The sequence below is a fragment of the Epinephelus lanceolatus genome, chromosome 10 (genome assembly GCF_041903045.1).
Source record: "Epinephelus lanceolatus isolate andai-2023 chromosome 10, ASM4190304v1, whole genome shotgun sequence".
NCBI classification, from domain to species: domain Eukaryota; kingdom Metazoa; phylum Chordata; class Actinopteri; order Perciformes; family Serranidae; genus Epinephelus; species Epinephelus lanceolatus.
The window spans coordinates 42,062,737-42,087,985 of NC_135743.1; the positions used below are offsets into that span (position 1 = coordinate 42,062,737).

General features: G+C 40.0%; 1 protein-coding gene and 1 long non-coding RNA gene across 4 annotated transcripts in view; both read right to left on the reverse strand.

Annotated features, from left to right (window-relative positions):
- Positions 1–13,363, reverse strand: part of hace1 (HECT domain and ankyrin repeat containing E3 ubiquitin protein ligase 1) — a 52,536-nt gene extending 39,173 nt beyond the window's left edge. Inside the window, exons 1-4 of one of the 2 annotated variants that reach the window (XM_033640137.2) lie at positions 13,032–13,363; positions 8,385–8,439; positions 8,071–8,160; positions 5,902–6,006 (exon numbers count right to left, since the gene is read on the reverse strand). In XM_033640137.2, coding sequence (XP_033496028.1) covers positions 5,902–6,006; positions 8,071–8,160; positions 8,385–8,439; positions 13,032–13,122 — 341 coding nt within the window. In that variant the 5' untranslated portion in view covers positions 13,123–13,363. The remainder of the gene's footprint in view (positions 1–5,901; positions 6,007–8,070; positions 8,161–8,384; positions 8,440–13,031) is intronic. The other variant, XM_033640136.2, reaches the window with a different exon arrangement.
- A 3,597-nt stretch (positions 13,364–16,960) lies between these two features.
- Positions 16,961–22,011, reverse strand: LOC144464535 (uncharacterized). Of its 2 annotated transcripts, XR_013492240.1 has the most exons (6): positions 21,321–22,011; positions 21,124–21,205; positions 20,964–21,029; positions 18,762–20,745; positions 18,547–18,604; positions 16,961–18,225 (listed from the first exon to the last, which is right to left on the reverse strand). It is a non-coding gene; the product is annotated as an uncharacterized LOC144464535 (long non-coding RNA). The 2 variants fall into 2 exon arrangements; XR_013492239.1 differs by having other exon boundaries at positions 18,547–20,745.
- Positions 22,012–25,249: the final 3,238 nt, after the last annotated feature.

Below are 25,249 nucleotides of genomic sequence, written 5' to 3' on the forward strand. Positions count from 1 at the left end.
ATCATGACTATCTTCAGTTCATGATACATGCAAATAAAATCTACGAGTCTAATACCCAGGTATTTAAAAAGAATCATCTGAGTGATGAATCCATGCAGTTACATTCTCATCAGTGTCAACCATATAATAATGTATGAGAGGAATCCAGCAGCAGAAATACAGGAAAGATGTGAAAGGGTAAAATGTTATGTTTGCTGATATTTTGGTCTTGCCAGCCACTGGATGTCTGGGTGAGCTCAGATTACAGAGCATGCAGTGTCAGCTAATAACCACATGTGACCACATGTGACCCCTCAATACTAAACTGGCTGGAGGTTGTCTGGGATGGTCCATATTACTGGAATAATCAGTGAGGGGCCTAATTCAGGACAAAATCCTGTCACACACTAATCCCACTGTCAGCATTTCTAGAGGAGACTTCAAGGTATCTTGTGGCCGTTTTTTTTTTGTTTAACCTACAGTAGTGCGAGTCATTCAATGAAAACTCTAAGTTCGGATTCCCAACATTTAAGGCACAAAATTAGGCGGTATAAAACTGTCAAAATTGTTTTCAATGGCGGATGGCACTAATTCAAGTGTTTTTATAAGCAAAAAGTAATCAGAAAACTATGGGTTTTTTTATATTTTCATCTGTTTTCTTTTAAGATTTTTTCATTTTCTCATGTCCCTCTGACCACTTTTCACATTCATATGATGTAAAACTCAAATATTCCATAACTACTGCATTTTTATAAAGGAATTATGTTAAATTAAAGAAAACACATTCTGGATTCTGGATCATTCATGATTTGTGTGTCCATAAGTTTTATGTTCCTCCTCATCACACCAATGTATTTCAGCACAGAGATACTGTACTGTGACATCACTATGAGAAAATTACATCATTTAAGAATAACTTTATTCATCCCCAAGGGGAAATTAAATTATCTGTCAGCTCATCTATTATATGTCAAAAAATTATAAAGCCTGATGGCTGTTGGTATATAGGAACTTCTGTATCTCTCTGTCCTGCATCAAAGAGAGAGGAGCCGTACACCACAGTTTTTTTGGTCCATCAAGGTATTGTGGAGTGGATGATCTGGCTTGTTCATGATGGCCTCGAACATCTTCAGTGTGCATCTCTCCACCACCTCCTCCAGTGCGTCCAACATGACTCCAATCACAGAGCCAGCTCTTTTGACTAGTTTGTCCAGCTGCCTTGCATCTTTGTGTCTGATGCTTCCTCCCCAGCAGACTGCAGCATAAAACAACACACTTGCCACCACAAACTGATAAAACATCTGCAGCATCTTACTACAGATGTCGAGAGATCTGAGCTTCCTCAAGAAAAAGAGGCAGCTTTGCCCCTTTTTGTAGAGAGCATCTGTGTTTAGGGACCAGTCCAACTTATTATCCAGGTGTACACCTAAATACTTATAGCTTGGCACCACCTCGATGTCCACCCCACAGGTATTCACTGGCTGAAGAGGGGGCTTGGACCTGTGGAAATCTATGATCATTTCCTTGGTCTTGGAGGTGTTCAGTAGGAGACAGTTCTTGTGACTCCAGTCACTGAAGGCTTTTATCAGGTCCCTATATTCAGACTCCTGCCCATTCCTGATACACGCCACAATAGCAGTGTCATCCGAGTATTTCTGGATGTGGCAGGACTCAGAGTTGTATTTGAAGTCCGCCGTGTACAGTGTGAACAGGAATGGAGCCAGGACAATCCCTTGTGGGGCCCCCGTGCTGCTTATTAATGTCCCAGAAACACAGTTCCCCAACCTGACATACTGTGGCCTTCTACTCAGGTAATCTGTGATGCAGAAGATAAAAGAAGGATCCACTGCCATCTCTGTGAGCTTGTCTATATGTTGGGTTGGATGGTGTTGAATGCGCTTGAAATACCAAAGAACATGATTCTCACATAAGCGCCAGGTTCCTTCAGATGAGCTAGGGCACGGTGAAGCATGTGGAGGACAGCATCGTTCACTCCAATGTGTTGTTTGTATGCAAACTGCAGGGGGTCAAGTTTGTCTTTGATGGAGATGGAGGAGGAGGAGGAGGAGGAGGAGGAGGAGGAGGAGGAGGAGGAGGAGAAGCAGCATTGGAAGTGGGAGTGTCTGCCGTATTGAAACTATTGCAGAACTGATTGAGTTTATCAGCTCTTTCTGCATCACCCACCACTGGCTGTCTTTTCTTGTTGTTGTAACCAGAGTAGGGCTTTGACTTTTGGCCAAAAATCATATTCGAAGTTCGTTTGTTTATTAATATTAATATTCAAATATATTCAAATATTTATTAATAGTATTTTGACCATCAAATGCCTTCAGTAAGACCTATATTGGTATCAAACTTAAGTTGTATATGTTCTGTCCACCAGAGGGCATTGTATCAATGTCAATAGGCAGGCAATGATGTTTTCAGAAGAAAAACACTCAACGACTGTTTTTTTTATTTTTATTAAAAGTCAGACCTGGGTTTTATCCACTGTTCTTATCAAAAAATAAATAAAAAATAAGCCATTCAGGCTAAGTACTGAAAAGACAAAATAGATAAAGGTAGGCCCTATTTGGTAGACCTATTCAAAACGAGCACATCTTACCAGCGATTAGCGATCTGACAGCAATTACCAAGAACAAGGCACTTTGAGATGTAAATCGAACACTCGGGATGCATTCTCCTCCCCAATCCCCATCAATCATGTAGATTAGAACACTTCGAGATGCAGGGCTATATCTCCAACAATCAAACATGTAGGCCTAGGCTAAATTAGAACTCGCCATTATGGGCTATCTGGCTGGCTACAATTTATCTGGCTGCAGACTTTTTTAGGTTGTTCGCCAAAAAGACAAGGTGATTCACATTTTCTGGCTCTAGAGAAGAGCGTTGCTTTGTGACTATGTTCCCGACTGTGGAAAACACTCGTTCCGCCCTCACAGATGTCCCGCATATTGCCAGGTAGCCGCGTGCCAGCTGGGCGAGATGGGGGTACTTGAGGCTTCTCTCCTTCCACCAGGACAGCGGGTTGCTGTCAGACGGGGGTGGGGGCTCACTGTCGTAGGCCATCATTTCTCTTTGGAGCACATCTTCATTCGGTCTGACTTAAAAAATAAATTAGTTTTTGTTAATGTGTTGTTTAGGCTACGTTTTATAATGCACTTTTTTATATTTCCAATGTAGGGCTATATAGTGAGTTTGAGTTGTTATGAAAGGCACTCGATAATTTAAAAGTTTCTGTATTATTTATTATTGATAATAATATCATCATTATTACCTCCTGCCGAGTTTTGGCAGTACACATCGCCAAAGAGGTCCCCCATTGCACTAAGAGCATTCTTTTCCTTGCGCTGCTGTGGCTCCGTAGCTGTGGCGTTCTCCTCTTGGCCTTCCTCTCTGCCTGTCTGCTCGCTGAGCTCGGCAAGCTCCCTCTGAACCTTATCTCGCACTGCCTGCTGCGACTCTTGTTCCAAATGAACCAGTCGGTGAAAACGCGGGTCGAGGTAGCTGGCTGTGTTCAGTAGGAAGAATGCATCTTTGTCGGGGCCATATCGTGCCTTCAGATCAGTTGACATCATTGTTTTCATCTCTTTCAGTTAATGCCCACATCAGGTTCGAATATTAAGGGCTGCCTAATATTCGTTCGAATATCTTTATTTTTGTAAATATTCAAATTATATTCGAATAACGAAGTTCGGAGTCAAAGCCCTAAACCAGAGATGGTGTTGACTCCTCTCCACATTTCACGGATGTCACTGTGTTGTAGATTCCTCTCCAGTTTCTTTTTGTATACCACCTTTGCCATCTTAAGTCTCTTCTTCAACTCATGTTGCACTTGTTTGAGCTGTGCTTTGTCACCATCTCTAAAAGCTGCCTTCTTCTCATTGAGGATTGTCTTTATGTCACTGGTAATCCAAGGTTTGTTATTGTGGAAACAGTGTACAGTCTCTGTAGGTATGACTGTGTCTCTACAGAAGTTGATGTAATCAGTAAAACAGTCAACCTGTCTATCAATGTCCATGATGTTCTCCTCTGTTTCCAGCAACACATCCCAGTCTGTGCATTCAAGGCAGTCACTTAGAGCCTCAGTAGCCTCTGGTGTCCATTTCCTGACTGTGAGTTTAGTTGCAGTCTGCCTCCACACACGGGGTTTGTAACATGTCTGCAGAAGATCCAAGTTGTGATCTGACCTGCCCAGTGGTGGTAAGGCAGTGGCTCTGTAAGCTTCTTCGACAATGGCATACAGCAGATAAAGGGTTTTATTTTCTCTGGTTGGACAGTTAACAAACTGTGTAAATCCAGTCAGGTGAGAGGAGAGGGAAACATGGTTGAAGTCTCCTGATATTATCAATAGTGCCTCAGGATGTTTAGGTATCTTAGCAACGAGTTCATGGAGAACTTCACATGGAACTTCAGCAGTTGCCTTGGGTGGGATGTGCACAAGTATTGTTATCATATGACTGAATTCTCTTGGTACATAATATGGCCTCATACCAATTGCCAAAAGTTCAATATCTGGACAACACATCTTCTCTTTGACAGTAATATGTACAGAACTGCACCATCTCTGGTTCACAAATAAAGCCAGGCCCCCACCTTTTTTCTTGCCACTAGCTTTAGAGTCTCTGTCCAATCGTATGAGAGTGAAGCCAGGTAGATCCACGTTGGAGTCTGAGATGTTTTGATTCAACCACGTTTCCGTAAAACACATGAGACTGCACTCACGGTATACTTTCTGAGTCTTCACCAATATCTCCAGTTCATCACTCTTGTTGGGCAGAGAGTTGACATTTCCCATGATGACTGATGGCAGAAAGGGCTTATATCTCCATTTCCAAGCCTTCACCTTTGCACCAGCACAGCAACCACAAAAACACCTCTTCATCTCAGCTGGAATAGGATGGTGTCCTCCAGACCTGCTCCGTTTCAACGAAAAAAGCTCCTCTCTTGAATAAACTCTTCTCTCCACAGAAGTATCCATTAGTAGTTGAGAAAAATATAATAAAAATTCAGTAAAACTAAGTAAAATTGCAGAGCTACCAGACTTTGCTGCGACTAGTTGAAGCGCATGTTCTAGAAATACTGAGGGGGAAAAAAATCAATGCTGCTGAGTGTTGATTTTCTTTTAGAACATTTGTTGGTAATTTTTTCTTTTAAAACCTTCTCTGTCTAATAGAACGTATCCACCCAGTCACGCAAAAAACATGGGATAATTTTTTTCTTAAAGAAATGTTCCAAATGTATAAAACATGACTGTTCCATTTAGCTGCATGCTAAATAAGGTGTGAGCTTTGACCACAGAGAGAATTTTGGCCATACTACATCCTGTCATAGACTGATATCTGGATATAATGGATAAAAAATAAAACTGTACCTGTGCTTGTAAAATATGCTTTATTGTAAGGCGAACATATTATTTATGCTATCAAATACAAAATTCTGCATTTGGTTTGGATCAAAAATCTTAGAATTCCAAACTCCAACGTGAACAGTTTCCTTGAAATAACCAGAAGCTGCGTTTTCATGAGTGGGCCCTCGTTTTGTTTGTTTCGTGCACAAGCATGAGGATGCAAATGCATGCACACATGCACATGCATGACGCCATCCACATTCCTGCCAGTGGTTTTTACAGGTGGCTTTAATGTGCCCAGACAGGCAGCAAAGTGCCAATAAAAGGCAGGGCAGAAGACTGCACGACAGCAAACACAGATATAAACAGCACTTCATTATAAATTGGATTATTTATGAGGAAGAAAATGCATTCAGTGTGTTTGCTGGACCTTACAAGAATCAACAAATAACTAAAAAAAAGGCCAGGACTGTATGTCTGTAAAAGTGAGCCCACTGAAAGTCTCACAGACCCTGAACGAAATCTGAACACAACACAGACATGTAAACAGTAGGGATGTATGAAGCCCTTACCCGTTCCTAGCAGCGAGGTGCAGAGGGGTACAGCCTGAGATGTCCTGATAGTTTGGGTTGGCTCCTCTCTTCAGCAGCAGAACCAGACACTCCACTGAGCCACAGCTGTACGAAGACAACACATCGCAGCTTACAGTCACAGCAGCACACAACACAACTGTCCTGCATGCACTCACAATCACATCTGCTCCATATGTGACACATCAAGAAACTATCCATTCAGCATGGCTTTCAAACTAAGCATGTAACCATATTATAAACACCAGGAGGTAGACATGGTTACCACAGATTTACTTTCTCATTCTATTTTAGTGGTATCTAACACTGAAAAGCATTTTCAGCAGACATATCTTTCCAGAAACACTGTCCCCGTCACTCTGGATAATCTCTACACCTCACTGGAGACAGTTATCATTAGAACTATTGAGGAAAGCACCTAAAAAAATAGACCCCAATTACAAATTCTATGTTTTCTACATTTTGGATGAACTGACCCTTTGGTTATTGAGATGAGCTTGATTGAGGATCAGGGGATATACTCTTACATCTGGGCAATATGACTAATGAAGTGTGAAGGTGTGTATGTTTTCAATGAAAAACTTTATCTATGAACAATGGTGGGCAGAGTACTGAAAAGTACAACTACCCTCCCATAAAAATGACTCAAGTAAAAGTGAAAAAAAAATACCATTTAAAAACCTACTCAACTAAAAGTAAAGAAGTACCTGGTTAAAAAATTACTCAAAGTAGGGATACATGATATTGGATTTTTGCCGATATCCAATATGCTGATATTTTCCAACTCATTTTGGCCGATTGCTGATGCTAATATATGCACATACAGTGGCATACAAAAGTTTTGTTACCCCTGGTCGAAATTTCGTTTGTTGTGAATAGTTAAGTAAAAGATGACCTGATTTCCAAAAGGCATGAAGTGAAAGATGAAACATTTTCTCAATATTTTTATCAAGATTACTTTTTATTTCAAACTTTTACGGGTTCAAAATAACAAAAAAGGAAAAGGGCCTGAAGCAAAAGTTTGGGCACCCTGCATGGTCTGTACTCGGTTTTTCTTTAGATTCTTGTTTGGAGGATTTTCACCCATTCTTCCTGCTAAAGACGTCTAGCTCTGTGAGATTCTTGGGCTGTATTGCATGCACTGCTCTTTTGAGGTCTATCCACAGATGTTTAATGATGTTTAGGTTGGGGGATGGTGAGGGCCATGGCAAACCCTTCAGCTTGCTCCTCTTGAGGTAGTCATTGTAGATTTTGAGGTGTGCTTAGGATTATTGTCCTGTTGTAGAAGCCACCCTGTCTTCATCTTCAGCTTTTTTACAGATGGTGTGATGTTTGAGGAAACAGAGGAACTGAGGAAACAGCCACCTGAAAACACTTTGCTATCTTCTTATAGCCTTCTCCTGCTTTGGGGGCATCAGTTTAGTTTTCAGAGCGCTAGACAGCTGTTTAGAGGAGCCCATGGGTTCTGACTGATGGGACAGGGTTTCAGGAGTCAGACTATTTATAAAGCTTTGAAATTTGCGTCACCTGGCCTTTCCTAACGATGACTGTGAAAAAGCCATAGTCCTAACAAGCTAATTATGGTCTGAGACCTTGTAAAAGTTGTCTGAGAGCTCAAATGTCTTGGGGTGCCCAACTTTTGCATGGTGCTCCTTTCATTTTTTTCACTCTAAAATTGCACAAAACAAAAACAATACACTGATCTTGCTTAAAATGTTGACAGTAATTGAAATTTTAACCAGGGGTGCCCAAACTTTTGCATGCCACTGTATATTTTTCCACCCAATTGGAGAGAACATCAAATCCCTCTTGTAGTAATACTGTAATAATATTTTGATATTTAAAAAATCTGACAGAAATATATCTACATCTAAATTTTGTTTGTACAGAAAAACCTAGCAGGACATTTTGCCGTTGGAAAAATCAATGATCTAGCAAATATACAATATATTGGTCTAGCTCTACTATAAACCCCTGTGTCATCATGAATTACTTAGGCACAAGGCTGCATGTCAAACAGACATTTCCTCCCACCTACTCCTCCATCTTTGTTGTAATGTTTTTTAAATATGCTGGATGAGAAGAAGACTCCTGGCAGAAATCCAGGGCGTACTTACTCTTTAAATGAGAGCAGAGTGAACAACATCTTACTTGGCAGCGATGTGTAGCAGACTTCTCTTCACTCGTCCGAAGGCGTAGTTGACATCAAACTTGGAGTTAAGCAGCAGCTCTGACACTGACCTTTAAAGAGACAGGATGGAACAAGTAAACAATCTCGTCTGGGGCCAAATACATATGTTCACTACAGCTCAGTGACAACAGATGTGAAGAAGGCACTAAAGACATGACTTGTTAGCTAAAGTAGATTAACATCTTACAATGCATTTTGCCTCAAGCTCTGAGATCACAGTGTGTGAATCTTTCTAATACACTGCTAATGCTGTGCAGCGTGGTTTGATGCTTACCTGTGCTGGTCAGCCATGACCATTGGCATAAGTGTGTACACTGCAGTCTCATTGTCTGTTGAGGGGGAAACAGAGGAGGAAGAAAACTATCAGACTTTAACTTGACAAAACTTAACCGAACAAAACTTCAGCACTTCCAAACTGGCAACAAATGGCAACCATTTCTTAGTTCTAACTTCCCAAAAATGAGGATTTCCCGCAATTTTATATTATTCTAAATGTCTCCAGGTTGTGGACCACTGATAGCATAATCAAGACTTTTAAAGTCATCTCCTTAGGCTCTCAGAGTTTGTGATAGGCTTTAAACTTAACAAGTAATCAATGACATTAAAAAAATCATTCAATTCACAAATTCATTCATAGATCAATGCAGACTGATTAACTGACTTTCCTACTATAACCACAAACATCATCTTCTGTGCTGATTTTGGAGAAATCATTCATATTTCAAGCACTGATCTGTTGTCTTCTGCAAATATTTTGTTTGAAGCACAGGTACCTGATAGCAATCTGTCAACAGTCTATGTGTTGCTCACAAAAACAGATGCCGTTCTGACTGATGCAAGGTCGTTACACAAGTCTATTCACTGTTTACCTTCATTAAATCACTTGGAAATTAAACCACGCTGCTAAAGTATAACCATACAGACCTCTACACACACCAGACTCATCAGTTATAACATGATATTCTGCTTTTTTTTTTAAATGGAGAAGACGTCCAGTTACCAGAGCTCATCACAACCTCTTTTCCATCTTTCTTTTGAGCAAACTTACTGTCTAATGTTTCATCAATGAAACACACTGCAGTGCAAAGGCCAGTGATGTGACTGACTGAGAGATTATTTAATAATCACCACCATATGCACTGGTGATATTCACCTTTATCAAGCCCTTTGCATGTTGTGCTGCTGCAGAAGATATGCATGGAGGCTCAAAATAACTCATGACTCAAGAAACGCAAAAGTTTCTCCACTCTATTTTTTTTTCTTTCTTTCTCATCTTTTTTTCACCCATCTACTTTTGTTCTCCCCCATGTCCCCTTAGGACCTCCATAACATATAAACTGATTACCCTATATATAAGTTCTGTATCTGTGACCTGACTGATGGATGTGAACTGTGGATTGAGGGGGTGATCAATGTCATTTGCTATGGTGAGTGCTATGTGTGTAATGTTAAGGTCTCAAAAACTGCAGGTAAGGAGACTGTTGCTCTTTCAGTGATGTTTGAGATTATAGATGAATTTGTTGTTAGAAACAACATAGTGAAGAAATGGAGGTACAGCAACAAAGCAATAGGAGGTGGGGGTCAAAGAGGATGCGCTGAGTTCTATTTACCCAGTGTTCCTGTCTGAGTTAATTTATGCACACTGACAAAAAAATGTATCAAATGCACAAATGCATATTTATAGCAAACTTCATTATTTATAGGATGATGGCACTTTTCTATGTTATATTCACAACATCAGTTAAACAGGCTTTATGTAAGATGCTCTACCATTCCCAAACACTAACCCTACACAAACTAACATGGGTAACTGTATGTTCATGTAAATCCTAGGGCTGGACGATATGAAACAAATCAAATACCACAATATTTTTGACCAGATACCTCAATTATAATATTGTGAGGATTTTGTAGGGTTGATGATTGGTGCTTTGACAAAATATTTACACAATGAGATTTTTAAATAGTAATCATTAGCAATTTGGATATAATGAGTAAGTGGGTAAAGATAAATAATAGAACAGTTACAACAGTTTGGTAATTTTAGAAAATTACATAATTTATTGTAATATGGCCTTTAACACCAGGAAAAGACAATACTTAGGGACTGTTAGTTACTATTGGGTACTAAGAAGGGATTTATGTTTTTATTTTGGCTTAGAGGAGGGGCATATGAATTTGGCCTAAATGGTTGTATTTTGTATTTACTCTACCACTGATTTATCAAAAAAAAAATGCCTTCATATTTTCTTTAAAAATCAAAGAAAACATGAAAACAGTTGGCCTTAGTAAAAACAAAAATTATTATTCGATTTTCAAATATTGGACGGTCCTTGAACACATCATGTGTGACAGCCTTTGAGACCAGGAAAGGTGACACTTAGGGACTGTTCGTTAACATTAAGGGGGGAGGGGTGGTGCAAAAAGGGGAGGTGTGTTTTAAATATTTTTTTAAAATGCTGTGGAGGAACTTATATTTTGCATGTTTTCTTTAAAAATCACCAAAACTACACCATTTGTTATGGCCAAGAACGGCAAAGATTGATGGATTTTCAAATTTCCGACAGTCCTCAGATACATCGTGTGATGAACGCTTCTGTCAGAAAAAAAACATTGCCAAATCAGTTTAATTCAATTCAATTTCAATTCTTTTTTATTCATTAAGCCCAATATCACAAATCACAGTTTGCCTCAGAGGGCTTTACAGCATACGACATCCCTCTGTCACTCACAGCAGATAAGGAAAAACTCCCCCCAAAAAAACCTTTAACATCACAATAGTGACATTTCATCAAAATACTAATATTACTACTATTCTAAGTCACATTCCAAATTTGGCCAAAAATATCGTATGCACGAACTGCAGGTTTAGCAGCCGTCCATGCATGGAAAAGCAGATTTCAAACCACTGTAAAAAAAAATTAAGTTATCGAAACAGAAATCTGAAAATACACATATTGCATCTAGACAGCATGGAGATGTTGGTCATTTATTTTAACAATGATTGATTTGCTTCATAAGTGAAAAACTGATGTTTAACTAGTTGAGCTATGTGCAAAGTGAGAAGCCTCAGATGGTTTCACACTGAAGTATTGACACTGGATCTTTGTGCAAAGTTTGGTTTATTTTCAAGCATTTTTTCTAGCAGAAAATAGACTTGTAAATGCTGAAAATTGATGAGTCAGGCTCAGGCAATTCTAAGCAATAAACTGGAGCACAGGAAGATGATTAAGATGTTTACATTACAATGTGGATTCTGCACCAGTTGAGGCTCGAACACGCAACCTCTGGAATCTAAGCCGGTCATCTACCGCTCTGAGCTAATTGACAAGTAGCAACTCAACAGTGGCTTCACAAACTAAGTAAGCCATTCACTGTTGTGTAGGAAAGCAGCCATCCGTGCATGGAAAGGCAGACTTGAAACCACTGTAAAAAATTCAGTTATTAAGACAAATCTGAAAATACACATATTGCATCTAGACAGTATGGAGATGTTGGTAATGTGTTTGTAACATTGATTGATTTGCTCCATAAGTGAAAAATTGATGTTTAAAATTGCCATTTTTACATTGACTCCAATGTTGTGAATTTGAGCAAAATTCAAAATGCTGTCAAAAATTCAGTTTTGAAATAAAATTCTGAAATTTGCCACACATCATCTACCATGACTCTAGAATTTTGTCATTTTTTCATGAACATTGAAGATTTATTTAGCAAGAATTTGCATGTATATGTTTACAGTACCGTTTACAGTCAAACATTTTGATGCACTGTAGGCTCAATTTTTGATAAATCAAAAATCTGAGAAACATAGTTTTTGCAGGACAGTCTGAAGATGCTCTGTAGCAAGTTTGGTGTCAATTGAGCAAAAATTGTGGGAGGAGATAGGTTTAAGAAGTTTTACAGTTTTTGAAAAAAACAGAGTGATGAACTTAATAATTTTTAATAGGTTTGTGTGTACCAAAGTTTCTTCAGTATTGGGGCTACAGTTTGATGAAAGTTGTGAAGTTGTAGCATGTATGGTTGATTTGTTATGAATTTTCAAAGTTTTGAACTTTAGACGCTTGCTGTGGCGCCACCATCAGGACTATTGGCTTGAGTTTACAGCTGAGGATATCTGGCATGAGACTGGACCTTTGTGCTGTTTGGTGAGTTTTCACCCATGGGAAGTATGATTTCCTCAGAAGAAGAAGAAGAAGAAGAAGAAGAAGAAGAAGAATACCTAGGATTACAATAGTGTCCTGGCAGCTTAGCTGCCCGGACCCTAATAACTCATTTATGGTGGAGGGAGGATTATGCTTTTTTCACTGGTAATTTAGGGAGGCTCAAAAATATATTTTTAGCTTAGGAGAGGGTTAAAAAAAAAAAAGCCACACCCCAGCCATCCCCTCCTCTGATCAGTAAAGAACAGTCCCGTATGATATTATCATATCCAAAATGTAAGACGGTATCTGGTCTCATTTCACAATATGGTATCAATATTTTGTCCAGTCCTTATATATGTATTTCAGTGGCACCTTTGTGACTACAGGTCAGATATCCCTGGCTCCTCGTATCAAGTCAGAAGTAATAAGACACCATATATGGACACGAGCTCGTCATATTGCAAACTATATAAAGTTACATTTATTTATTTAAATTCAGCCTCAGTTGCTGCAGGTCAGACTGAATGAAACAAACAGTGAAACACTCTCTACCTGCTCCTGTATGCTAGGCTGTCACAGCTAACAGTCAAACTAAACACAAACCAGGTGTGTACTGACATGAGTGTACCTACAGACTGTAGAATAAAATCAGTGTGTGTCTGGCAGAGGCCGAGGCAGGGTGCTATGACACCTCTGTATGACGGTGTTAGCACGTGAACACTGTTGTTTAAAGTGCCTGCTTACGCTGTTTTGGCTCGAGCCTTTGAAATAATTACCTTCCGGGAGTTCTACGGTCCTGGCCCGGCGGAGGGAACGGGTCAGCCGGTTGAGCTGTACGTTGAGCTGCTCCATCGCCCGTTCCATCATAGGTGAACGGTCCACTGGGATAAACCGAGGGAACAAAGCCTCGCCCTGACGGTTTATTTGTTCCTGATGGGGGTGTGTTGTTCCTGGGCGTCGTCCATGGGCGCTGGCTGAAGAGGAACCGATTCTCCGACAGACTCACAGATTTACAGTAACGTTAACGTTACAGTTTTTTTTCCCTGCCACACTGCTCTGCTCAGACACCAACAACGTTACTGCCCAGCGTCTTGTACTTCCTGTTGTGATGACGTTGAGCGCTGTGCAGTGTGGGTGATGTAGTTTCAAAGGCCATTGGGCTTAAAGAACAAGACCAGCAGTTTTTGCACATTGTAGTCATGGACGCAGGGGCGTAACACCAAATTCTGGGCCTTATCCACGAGCAGTCTCTCTGGACCCCCTCCCCTTCCTCTCTTCAACCATGTCACCCTCGAGCAGCATTGGATTTTTTTTTTTTTGTTTGACAAAGTCTTTCTTTGCCTTTCTTTCTTTCCCCTTTTTTTTCTTTCATTCTTAATTTACTTCCCTTTTATCTAATTCTTTCTGTGTCTTTATTTCTTTCTTTATTTCCTCTCTCTTGCCTGAGTCTGTTCATGTGTTTGTGGAATGTCTTGTGTCATCTCTGCTGTTTGTACTTGGAGCTGCCTGTGGGAAGATGGGCCTGGCGTTCTCTATGGGGCTCTAGGCCCAGGTGTTAAATTGGCCGCTTGGCTCACAAGGCGTAACAGATTGCAGGGTTCAGGGCAAGTGAACCCTGAGTTATTGTTCAGAGGGCTGGTCCCTGCACGCCTTAGAGCCGAGTATCAATACTATGTTGTCGTTAACAACCCGGACATGTTTAAGAGGATGCAGTGTGTAGACAGGGCTGTTTGTAGTCTGCAAGGGACTAAACTGTTTATCTGGATATGAGAAGATGTCAGTGTAAGGAGTTTTAAGGTGTGTGCATGTGTGGTGGTGGTGGGGCAGGGTTTTTGGTGTAGAGTGCTGTAATTAGTGCTTAGTGGACATGTTTTTAATAAAGATCTAAAAGTCTTTCCCTTTTCTGTCTCTTATTCATTCTCTCTTTTCCTTTTCTCTCATTTTTTCCTTTCCCTTTTCTTTCTTCACTTCTTGGAACCCCACATTCCCTGTCTTAAGAAAAGATTGGTGCATTGGCTCACCAGTGGTGCTCACTCATTCAGCTCTATAGCTGCATAGAGTGCCGAAGTCACGCCCCTTCCTGTAGAGCTCATGGGACCTTAGATCGGAAAAAATATTGCAGTCACTCCAGCAGAGGGAATTGTTCTTTTTATCTGTTCCCAACTGATAAAAAGACGAGGACTTGCTGGATAGAACTAATCAGGTAACTGTTAAGCTATATTTGTGAGTAAAACCCCTTCTTATATACAGTCTATGGTAAAACCTAGTTAATGATAACGTTATCATTTAGCGATATCATGTCATATATAGGCCTAATATATTGTAACAGTATTATTACCCCTATCCGTAATGTTTGTCATGAATGTAGGAAGAGTGTTAGGGTCACATACAGTTGAATGAAAAGGTTAATGTGAAAAGCATTGTCTGTGTGTGTGTGTGTGTGTGTGTGTGTGTGTGTGTGTGTGTGAGAGAGAGTTCATTCGACCTTAAAAAGACAAGGCATTTCAGGGATTTCCTTGCATGACATATTCTGGACGTCTTTAATTACGGTGAGTCAGTCTCATTTATGGCAATATTGTAGTATGATAATTAATTTATAATTATCATACTACTGAATGAGTACAGTATCTCACATAAGTGAGTACACCCCTCCCATTTTTGCAAATATTTCATTATATCTTTTCATGGGACAACACTATAGAAATGACACTTTGATATGACTTAAAGTAGTCAGTGTACAGCTTGTATAGTAGTATAGATTTACCTCCCTCTGAAAATTACTCAAAACACAGCCATCAACATCTAAACAGCTGGCAACATAAGTGAGTACACCCCACAGTGAACATGTCCAAATTGTGCCTAAAGTGTCAATATTTTGTGTGCCAACCATTATTATCTAGCACTGCCTTAACCCTTTTGGGCATGGAATTCACCAGAGCTCACAGGTTGCTTCAGGAATCCTCTCCCACTCCTCCATGATGACATCATGGAGCAGATGGATGTGAAGACACCTTGCGCTCTTCCACCTTCAGCTTGAGGATGCCCCACAGGTGCACAGGTGAGTTTAGGGCTGGATACATACTTGGCCAGTCCATCACCTTCACCTTCAGCTTCCTCAGCAAGGCAGTTGTCATCTCCTAGGTGTGTTTTGGGTCATTATCATGTTGGAAAACTGCACTGCAGCTCAGTTTCTGAAGAGGGGCGATCATGCTCTGCTTGGAATTCATGTTTCCCTAAATGAACCGAGCTCCCCAGAGCTGGCAGCACTCATGCAGCCCCAAACCATGATGCTGCCACCACTATACTTGACTGTAGGCAAGGGACAGCTGTCTTGGTGCTCTTCATCAAGGTGCCACACACGCTGAAACACACAAACTACTTTAAGTTATATCAAAGTGTCATTTCTATAGTGTTGTCCCATGAAAAGATATAATGAAATATTTGCAAAAATGGGAGGGGTGTACTTACTTATGTGAGATACTGTATGCTAGGGAGGCATTATGGAAAGTGTTGAAGGTGTATTAACTGATCTTTTTTATTTTCTTTTTTTAACTTCACCTGAAACTCTGTTGAGACCTTGAGGAACCTGCACACTGGACTGACCAGCTCTGGAAACCTGATTACCACTGTATGTATTTGATGTGCTTACATCATATATACCTCAAAGGCACAATGCACCCCGTATATAGACATGTAATGAGTGTAACATCTAGCACAAGTCATATGAAATCATCTTTAAACACTGTAAGAGCTGCACCTTGTTTTGAAATGGAATCACTAATTTATATATGACAGAAATATATCTAATGTTTTCCTTGTTCTTCTCTCTTCTCAGCTCCATTCATGTCCAGCTTGCTCATCAATGCTCTTATTTTAAGTAATTACAAATTCATGTTATTGTATGACATGAAGTTGTGTTTCATTAAGTTATGAAATTTATCAATACAGTTTAGTAGCAATAAAGTCTGAGTCTACAACCAATATTTGTGTTACCAACATTTATTGAAGTTTGACATTTAAAGTGTATTACATTCAATAAAACAAAATACATGTGATGGCCACGGAGTGGAGGACGACAACACAACAGCACAGCAACAACATTCCTGGCTGTCGACCTTGCCTGTACATGTGCCACAGAAAATAAGGAGTCCATGAAGATAAGAGCCTTAAACTAATGCTATGCACAGTGGAGATCAGTTAACCTCTATTGGACATCAGAGAAATGGCATGATGTCCAATATTTTATCTCAAATCAATATAAGTGTCAATTCATTTGAATTAATTAATTCCAATGCATGAAAGTCCATTCACTGTTGTCTTACATATAAATTATGAAACAAGCACATTCACTAAATATTACTGTTCAACAGTGGTTCCCAAACTTTTTTTTATTACCTGACCTTAACACAAACAAGCTGTGGTCCCCAAATTATAATTGTTTACTATTTGAGTTTCAGATATTTGATTTAATGTAGAACTTTTAAAAGATAACGATGAATATATGGTTGCTAGAACCATTGAATCTCCTGTTAGGAGCAGTATGGTCCCTGGCAGGGCCTTTAGACTCTTTGCCTTGTATTGTTCATATTTTTAAGCAGACTTATCAGTGCTAAGAAATGTTTCAAGCAGATCCAATGTTTTATATTGCCAGATCTCACAAAGCCTCTATAGTAAAGTGTAGGAGCAGAGACAAGTGAAGCATCACTTCTCTGTTTTATTGCAGCTCAACAAATGTAAACCATTTCTCTCTTTTGGCAGCAGGTGGTGAGGTGGTTATCTGAACAAGCAATCCTTTTACCTTAATCACCTCTCAATATTGTGTCGGATTATCAAGACGAACACTATTGTGCTACTTAGCAAAATTGATGCTCCCAAAAATCACCTTCGGAGTTCCTTTATATGATTTCTCGAACAATTCTATTTGCAGGAGAACATTTTTGAAAGCTAGAGTTAAAAGCTCAGGCATAAATAAATAGGAGATCCTGACAATATCAAAAACTTGAGATACAGAGCAGTGATTTTTAGATCACAGCTTAATATTTGGGTTAATATTTTCTGCTCTCGGATGAAAGTACATTTTGAATTGGGTAGTAGTGATTTATTTATGTATTACAATTACATATAATATCTGTATGTACATACAGTATATGTGTGTTTGTATTTGTGTATATGTAATGTCTGTTGTAATTTGTTTAATTATGTTTCTGACTGTGGTTTTGTTATTTATGTTTTTTCTTTTGTGTAAGTATTGTATGTGTGTTGTAAATAAATAAAATAAAAACCAATCCAGCCAAACACTATGATGATGGAAACCAACGCGCTACTCAAGGTGTGAAGATCAGAAAATAAACTTTTTCAGGTAAACACTTCTTTCAAAAGAACTTTAACACTAATACTAAAACTAATATTACTGCTACTAATTCAAATATTACCACTAATTTTATTATTAATACTAATATGTCACAACCTGGCTCATAAGGCCTTGACAAAGTGGGAGACAACATTTAAAAAAAAAAAACTAAAAACAAAACAAAACATTTTTTTAGTTTATTTATTCAGCACACAACAAAAAACTATTGACAGAAAACAAAAAACAAAATTTGTGAAGAGTAGAGGCAAGAGACCCGCATGGGCCTATCTGAGGCCTCCACTCACATTAAATAAAAATATGAACTATGAATTATGAACTTGAACTTGAATTTAGAATTTTCAAAAGTTGAACAAAGTAAGTAGGCACCGGGGCCCAGATGCCTCTGTGGGCAGTGGTGTGAGGCTTCCTGCACTCTGCGGCTGCTCTCTGGCGTTGGCGTGGTGGCGTGCACTCAATGTTGTGTAATGGGGGGCTGGCGGGTGTTGCAGGGCATTTGAGGTGATGTTCCAGGCCTGGTGGGGGCCAGGGTCGTGGTTTGGGGCTGTTGCTTAGCTGTTTTGCTGCAATGCTGGGTACCTCAATGGCAGGGGGGCTGTGTCCTGGGAGCACATTCAACATTCATACATAGAATTGCACTGTTGTGAATAAAACCAGAATAAAACCAACAATACTAAAAATAAATAAATAAATATTGCAGTGGCAGCAGGGTTAGTACATGTTTGTGTTCAGCAAGGTTATGGCTTTGTGGAACACCAACATGCACTAACCCTGCTGCCACTGCAATATTTATTTATTTATTTTTAGTATTATTGGTTTTATACATCAATCAATTAAAAGAAAGAAAGGAGGAAGGAAGGAAAGAAAGAAAGAGATAGAGAGAGAGAGAGACACAGTAGCAACCAGAACTTTATATACCATACCGAGAACATAGGAGCTCTTTGTCAGCACTGATAATTCACTGCCCCACCCACCAGGTATCTGAAAAACAGGTAGTGACACATTATATGATTTTCTCATTGCAGACGAGCAGACAGGGAGCCTGATGCAAATGCCCGCACATGCAGCTGCCATTTTCCTCATGGAAAAGACAAAGGGCCATGTCTTTTTCAGTGGACAAAGAGCTGTGTCACCTTACCGTCAGCAAACCAGTCAGTTGACCCAACATCTCTGCTTGACCACAACTACACGAAGGTGCCTGACACAGACCCCGAACCCTGTGGCATACAGTCTGGACTGTTGCAAGACCAGGCAGGGGATGACAGTGTGCAGTCAGGGCCTGTACCAAGAGCCACAGTATACAGTGCAGCATGGCTGTCAGATGAGGTCATTAGGATGGAAACAGGGCTTCCCAACAAGGCCATGTTTGATAGGGTGGCAGGGTTGGTGAAATGCTTTGAGGGCTCCATCACTTACTACAGCGGATGGAAAGTGGAGGGCATCCTGCTGGAGGACCAGGTCTTCATGGCATTGATGAAGATTCGCCAAGATTATCCCCATCTACATCTGGCACAACTCTTCAAGTGCAGTACTGCCACTGTCAGCAATGTGGTGACCACAATGGTCCATGTCCTCCACAAACTGCTGTTCAGTGAAATGATGTCCATCATGCCCAGTCGGCAAAAAAATCAGAGGAGCATGCCTGCTTTCTTCCAGTCTTCGGCCTTCAACTGTCGAATGATTGTCGACTGCACTGACATCAAAATTGCCGCCCCCAGTCAGATGGATCAGGCAAACTTGACGTACTCGTCATACAGAGGGATGCACTCATTCAAAGTGCTAATCTCTGTTGCCCCAAATGGCGTCATTCATTTTTGCAGTCCACTTTTTCCAGGGTCTGTTTCTGATAAGGCCATCATGCAGCAGTCAGGCATTCTGGAGCACCTGGTTGCTGGTGACCTTATTCTGGCCGATAAGGGGTTCCTCATCTCAGGCATTGTGCCTGCAGAAGTCATCGTCAACATTCCACCATTCCTAAACAAGGCAAAGTTCAGTGAGAGTGAGGCAAGAGCAACACAGGAGATTGCTAGGAACCGCATACACATTGAGAGGGCAAATGCCAGGCTGAAAGAGTTCAGGATTCTGGATCTCATTCCCTCTCACCTCAAGAACTCTGCAAATGTGCTAGTGCAGCTCTGTTGTGCCTTGGTGAACTTGCAAAGTCCACTAATCAAAGAAGTCGCCAGCACCCTGTGTGTGAGAGTGTATATATGTGTGTGAGTCTACGAGTGTGTATGTATATGTATGTATATTAGGGGTGTCACAATTCTCCAAATCCTCGATTCAATTCTCAGTTTTTTTCTTCAAACAGTCAGATCGATGCTGCAAACATAACAGATAACAGTATGATTAAAACACGTCATGCTGAAGTTTAAATGATAACTTGACAGCTGTCTAATTTCTGGGGTCACAAGATCAGGGATCAGTACTTCAGTTCTGGTGTCCTCTGTGTGTGTGTGTGTGTGTTTACACTTTACCAGTCATGCTTTAGCCCCTCTGTCCCTCTCTTTTCCACATACAGTTCCCTGAAAAACTCAGAAAGGCACATAGATTAATACAGATCAAATTCTATTTTAATATTGTGATATGGCATAGGTGTTGTCTTTTCCTGGTTTTAAAGGTTTCATTACAGTAAAGTGATGCAATTTTCTGAACTTACCAGAATATTCTAGTTGTTCTACCATTTACTTTTATCCTCTTAGTCATTATATACACATATACACATTCTGATGATTACTTCTCAACAATGTTCAATAATTTGTTGTTGTTGTTAGCTTGCACAGTTCCTTTAAAAATCTGAGAAATCTAGTTCAAAGTGTTGTGTTTCATTTATGAGTCTCTCACCATGGCTAGGATGTGAGGCAATGACTTTCTGAAGACACTGGACACCATCGTCAAGTTTGCTCAGGAGTAGGTGGAGTAGTGAGGGGAATTCTGAGGGTGGGAGGTGGAATGGTGAGGGATGGTTAAAGGAGGGTGGTGAGGGATGGTTAAAGGAGGGTGCCGATGGACGTAAGAGGAGAGGAAGACAATGAGGGGGATCGGGGTAGGAAGATGCTCCTGTTGAATCCAACGGTGCTGGAGATGCTGGTGACTGAAAGAGGCGACTCCACACATTTCGTCTGTTAAAAGAATACATTTACATACATGCGATTTTGAAAAATATTATCCACTTATGTTAAGGCTAGCAGAATAGTCAGTATTCTTATTATGTTACTTTAGGTGTATTTATTTAAAATTTAGAGGTCTACATTTTTATTGTCAGTCAATTTCTTAAAAAAGGCAAAATCAACAATAAATGAGTGAAGGAAAAACTGTCAAAGCAGTTGCAGCCACTTACCTGGTTATTGTGGAGATGTTTATACAGGGCCTCCAAAAGATCTGCTGCTCTCTTCTCGGTGATTTACTGCAAATGACAAAGTATTAGAAGCTTGCACAATTCCTTTAAAAATCTGAGAAATCTAGTTCAAAGTGTTGTATTTCATTTATGAGTCTCTCACCATGGCTGTGACTAGGATGTCAGGCAATGACCTTCTGAAGACACTGGACATCATCATCAAGTTTGCTCATTCAGGGCTAAAACTGAACAGAAAACAAACATAATACACATCAAACCTCAGTCACAGGGCATCAAAAGCTCATATTTTAAAGACTTCATAGTTAAGTGTAAAAAGGGCATGATGTAATCTCTGCTCACCTGTGTAAATGAAACATCTGGGTGCTTCCTCGAACTGATTATTTTTTATGAGAGTGTGTTGAAAACAGTCCATTCAGTCCTTCATGACTGGTGGTGAGAGCTGGGTTTGCAGTTTTGTTCCATGTTTCTTCTGACACTTTTATGCATTGAGGTCAGTGTAAACATGGGTCCATGTGCTCTTGTATACTCACAGATATGTTCTGTTTAGACTCCAACATAATGTTTCTGAAAGAATTCCGCTTCTTAGATTCCTCAGAATGCTCTACAAGGGGTAGGAATGTTGGCAGAGACACCCCATGTTATGTCCATCGCCTTTAACTCGGCTGTCATAGTTTACCACCAAGTTGTGTTGGACTGCCCTTGCTTCCTTTTCCCTGATGGTGTCCACCTCAGTGCAACCAATAGGATCATTAGCTTCCCTGTTTTGTTGACAGGTACTGACAGGAGATGCGACAAGAACGCTGATCCGGTGTCTCCCAAAGAACATGGAACTGAAACATGGAACAAAGAACTGATTTCATAAAAAAAACACTATTTACATGTCCTCCTCTCTGCTGACCAACACAGGGAGCATGTGCTGGGTGTAGAGGCTTTCCAGGACCTGGAGATTTCCACACCATGCAGGGTCTTTGGGAATGGGGATGATGATTGCTTCCTTTGTGGTCCACACTACAAAGTAACACAAATCGCAAGACTGTTGTTGCAGCAGCCTGGGTTCGACTCCAGCCTGTGGCCCTTTGCTGCATGTCTCTCTCTCTCTCTCCCCCTTTTACACTTGTCTGTCCTATCAATTAAAGGCCAAAAATATCCTTAAAATATCTTTTTTTAAAAAAAAAAAAAAAAAAGGGGTGGACAGTATGTCTGTGCTTCTGGAGTTTCAGGGCTCTGTACTTCCAGAAAAAGTGAAAATAGGATGTATGAGCTTCCCAGTTAGGCCCTATATCCCTGCCCCACTTCACTGTTATAAATGCCAGAGGTATGGGCATAGCAGTTTGTAAAGGAAAACAGAAGTGTCCCAAATGTGGAGGTGAACATAGAGTTAAGGAATGCAGATCTGATGTACAAAATAAATGTTTAAATTGTGGTGGGCACTGGGGGCCGAAAAGGGGGGAAAAAGGAGAAGGATTCTAGGGGCCCATGATTAAGAGGGGCCCAGAGAGACCCCTAATAAAATTATAATACTGACAAAAAAATAATATGACACTAAGTTATTAACTAACTTATAATCACAAATATATTTTATTTACAATGTACTGGTAACAATAACTTTATTTGTTTTGGAAACATTAACCCCCCCCCCCCAATTTACATAAAATGGTTCAGTCCGACTGGATCAGCTGCAGTGTGCTGGTAATTTGTCACAGACAGCGGGTAAGGAGGCGGAGCAGCAATATGCCTCAAAAATAAGGTAGCCAAAAACGGAAAGAAAGGAAGGAAGCTAAGAGAGGAGAAAGAAGCAAAGGGTCAACATTATGTCTCCCAGTATGTCAAAAAGCAAGGTGGGTTTGTTAGTGGTTCACGTGGTGGAAAGTTATGGAATATTAACTTTGTTTTTTATAGACCAGGGACAAAGTTAATGTTCAGAAGAAGGTGATCATTTTAGTTAGGGATGCGCAAGCAAACAACATTTTTTTTTTTTTTTTTTTGCTGAGTGAAAACTAAATAACTAACTAATAACTTACAAATTATGGCAAAAAGGTCGTTTCTTGCAACCCTAGAATTTAATCATAGCAATCAGATCAATCAGAGCAACATGTCACTGACACCAGACTCAGTGCGCATCGGACCGGTGGAAAATGTCACCATCAGCATATTATCTTAGATCAATAAAATCTATTTTATCATTATTTTGAGTCACATTGTTGAAAGAATTTAGTTGTCTGTGTTCAAGCAGGATAATAGTTCTCCATTCATTGCACGTCGGGCTTTCTATTTCCTTTTCGGAGATGGTGTTGCGTTCAACGTCCCCCCCAAAAAACGGGAGAAAAAAAAAAAGGCTGAATATTCGATTTTTTTTTTTTTTTTTTTCACAATCGAATCCCTTGCCATCGAACGAAACTTCGAATTTTTTGGGTCAGCCCTATAACGTACACTCTACAGAGCCAGGTCCAGGATCCTCTTCAAGTTTTTCAGGGAGGAATATGAAAGTGGAGGAAGAGATTGTTCTTTTTTCACAAATATGGGAATGATAGTCAAAAATACTCTATGTATAGGGCCCAGTAAAAATTCTTTTCATGGGGCCCAAAATCCCTGGCGGCGCCCCTGGGTAGGCAACACAGGGTTACATTTGGTGGCTGTGAAGTCAGGAAGAGGGCTGTGGAAATTGAGCAAGTCAAAGCAGTTAACAACATAAGCTATGCAGAAGCAGTGAAGAGGGTACAAGGACAAAGGGGAAGGGGTGACACTGACAGAGTGAACCTGTTCCCTAGATCAGAGGAAGATCAAACAGAGAAAGCTAACACACTGGCAGTCGATAAACTGATTTTGTTCATGGCCTATGTAATTAATTGTACTGATCAAGTCAAACACAAAACAGAGAAGATTAAAATATTTTTATTTTTTTTTTGGTATGAAAGGTGTATCTTGGGAGCATATTAACAAAAGACTTGAAACAGATGGGAAACCAGGAGGCTCAGGTGATAAAGCAAGCTGATTATTCTACAATGGAACACAAGAAGTCTCATAGCAAATGGCCAATGAATGAAATGAAAGGATTCATTAAAGATATAAAAAAACAAACAGAAATAATATGTGTTCAAGAAACCTGTCTTCAGCCATCATTGAATTTTGTAATTAAAGGCTACAATTATCCGCAGAGATAGAGGGGAGGGAAGTGGAGGAGGATGTGTAATATTTGTGAAGCAAGGGATACAGTACAGAGTTTTGGGGAAAGGTTCAGAGTTGGAGTATTTAATAATTGAAATTTGGACAAAAGAAGGAAATATCAAAATTGTTAACTTTTACAGTCCATGTAATAGGTCATCAATAGAGTTAATGGATGAATTAGCTGTACATTTAGGAGGGAAAGTGATATGCTGTGGAGATTTTAATGTTCACAGTACAGTATGGGGTAGTTGTAATGATGTTAATGGTATGGTGATTGAGGAATTAATGGAGAGTAAAAATTTAGTCTGCTTAAATGATGGTAGTGGTACCAGAATTAATCATTTCATTTGACAGCATATTTGTATGCAGTGTACATTGGCAACCAATGTACTGCTGAGCATAGGACAGATGCACTTGACAAACAGATGCACTTGACAAATGAGTATAACTGTGAGGATAACTGGCTCCTTTCCGGCCCAGCCCAAGCCTACCGCCCATCCCACTTGTACTGTTGAGTCCAGATCTTTGGGGGATTAATTTGGCAACTATTACAAAAGAGGTACATACAATATTGCATAATGATCATGAATAGATGAGTTGAAAAGCAGCAAGAGAGAGAGAAAGGAAGAAAAACAAACATCGTAAAATCCAAAATCTTTTGCGAGTGCCTTTAAGAGTGTAACTGATTTTCTGAAGTTTGAGGAAATACATAGACTCTCGTGAAGTTAGGAGGTGCTCCAAGAAAGGAAAATGAGATGTCTGGCAATCAATGAGGTGAATGCTATGATCACAGCAACCAGACTGTGCCTAGCACAAGGAGAGGAGGTATGTACTAAATGAAGTACATCCTCCCGTAGGTCATCTGTCACCGGCTTCTTGGGGTGAGTGAGGGACAGTATCACGTATTGTGTTATGAAGAGTAGAGATTAGACCCCTGCAATGTGGGGATTGTGAGAGAATAGGATATACTGTGTTATGTGTTGGAAAGTCAGGGAAGGAGGTAATACTTTTCCAGACAAATGCCTAATTTGAAAAGATCAAAAATAATTGAGAATTTGGTAAATCAAATAGCTGGGAAAGTTGTGCAAATGAGCCAACACAGT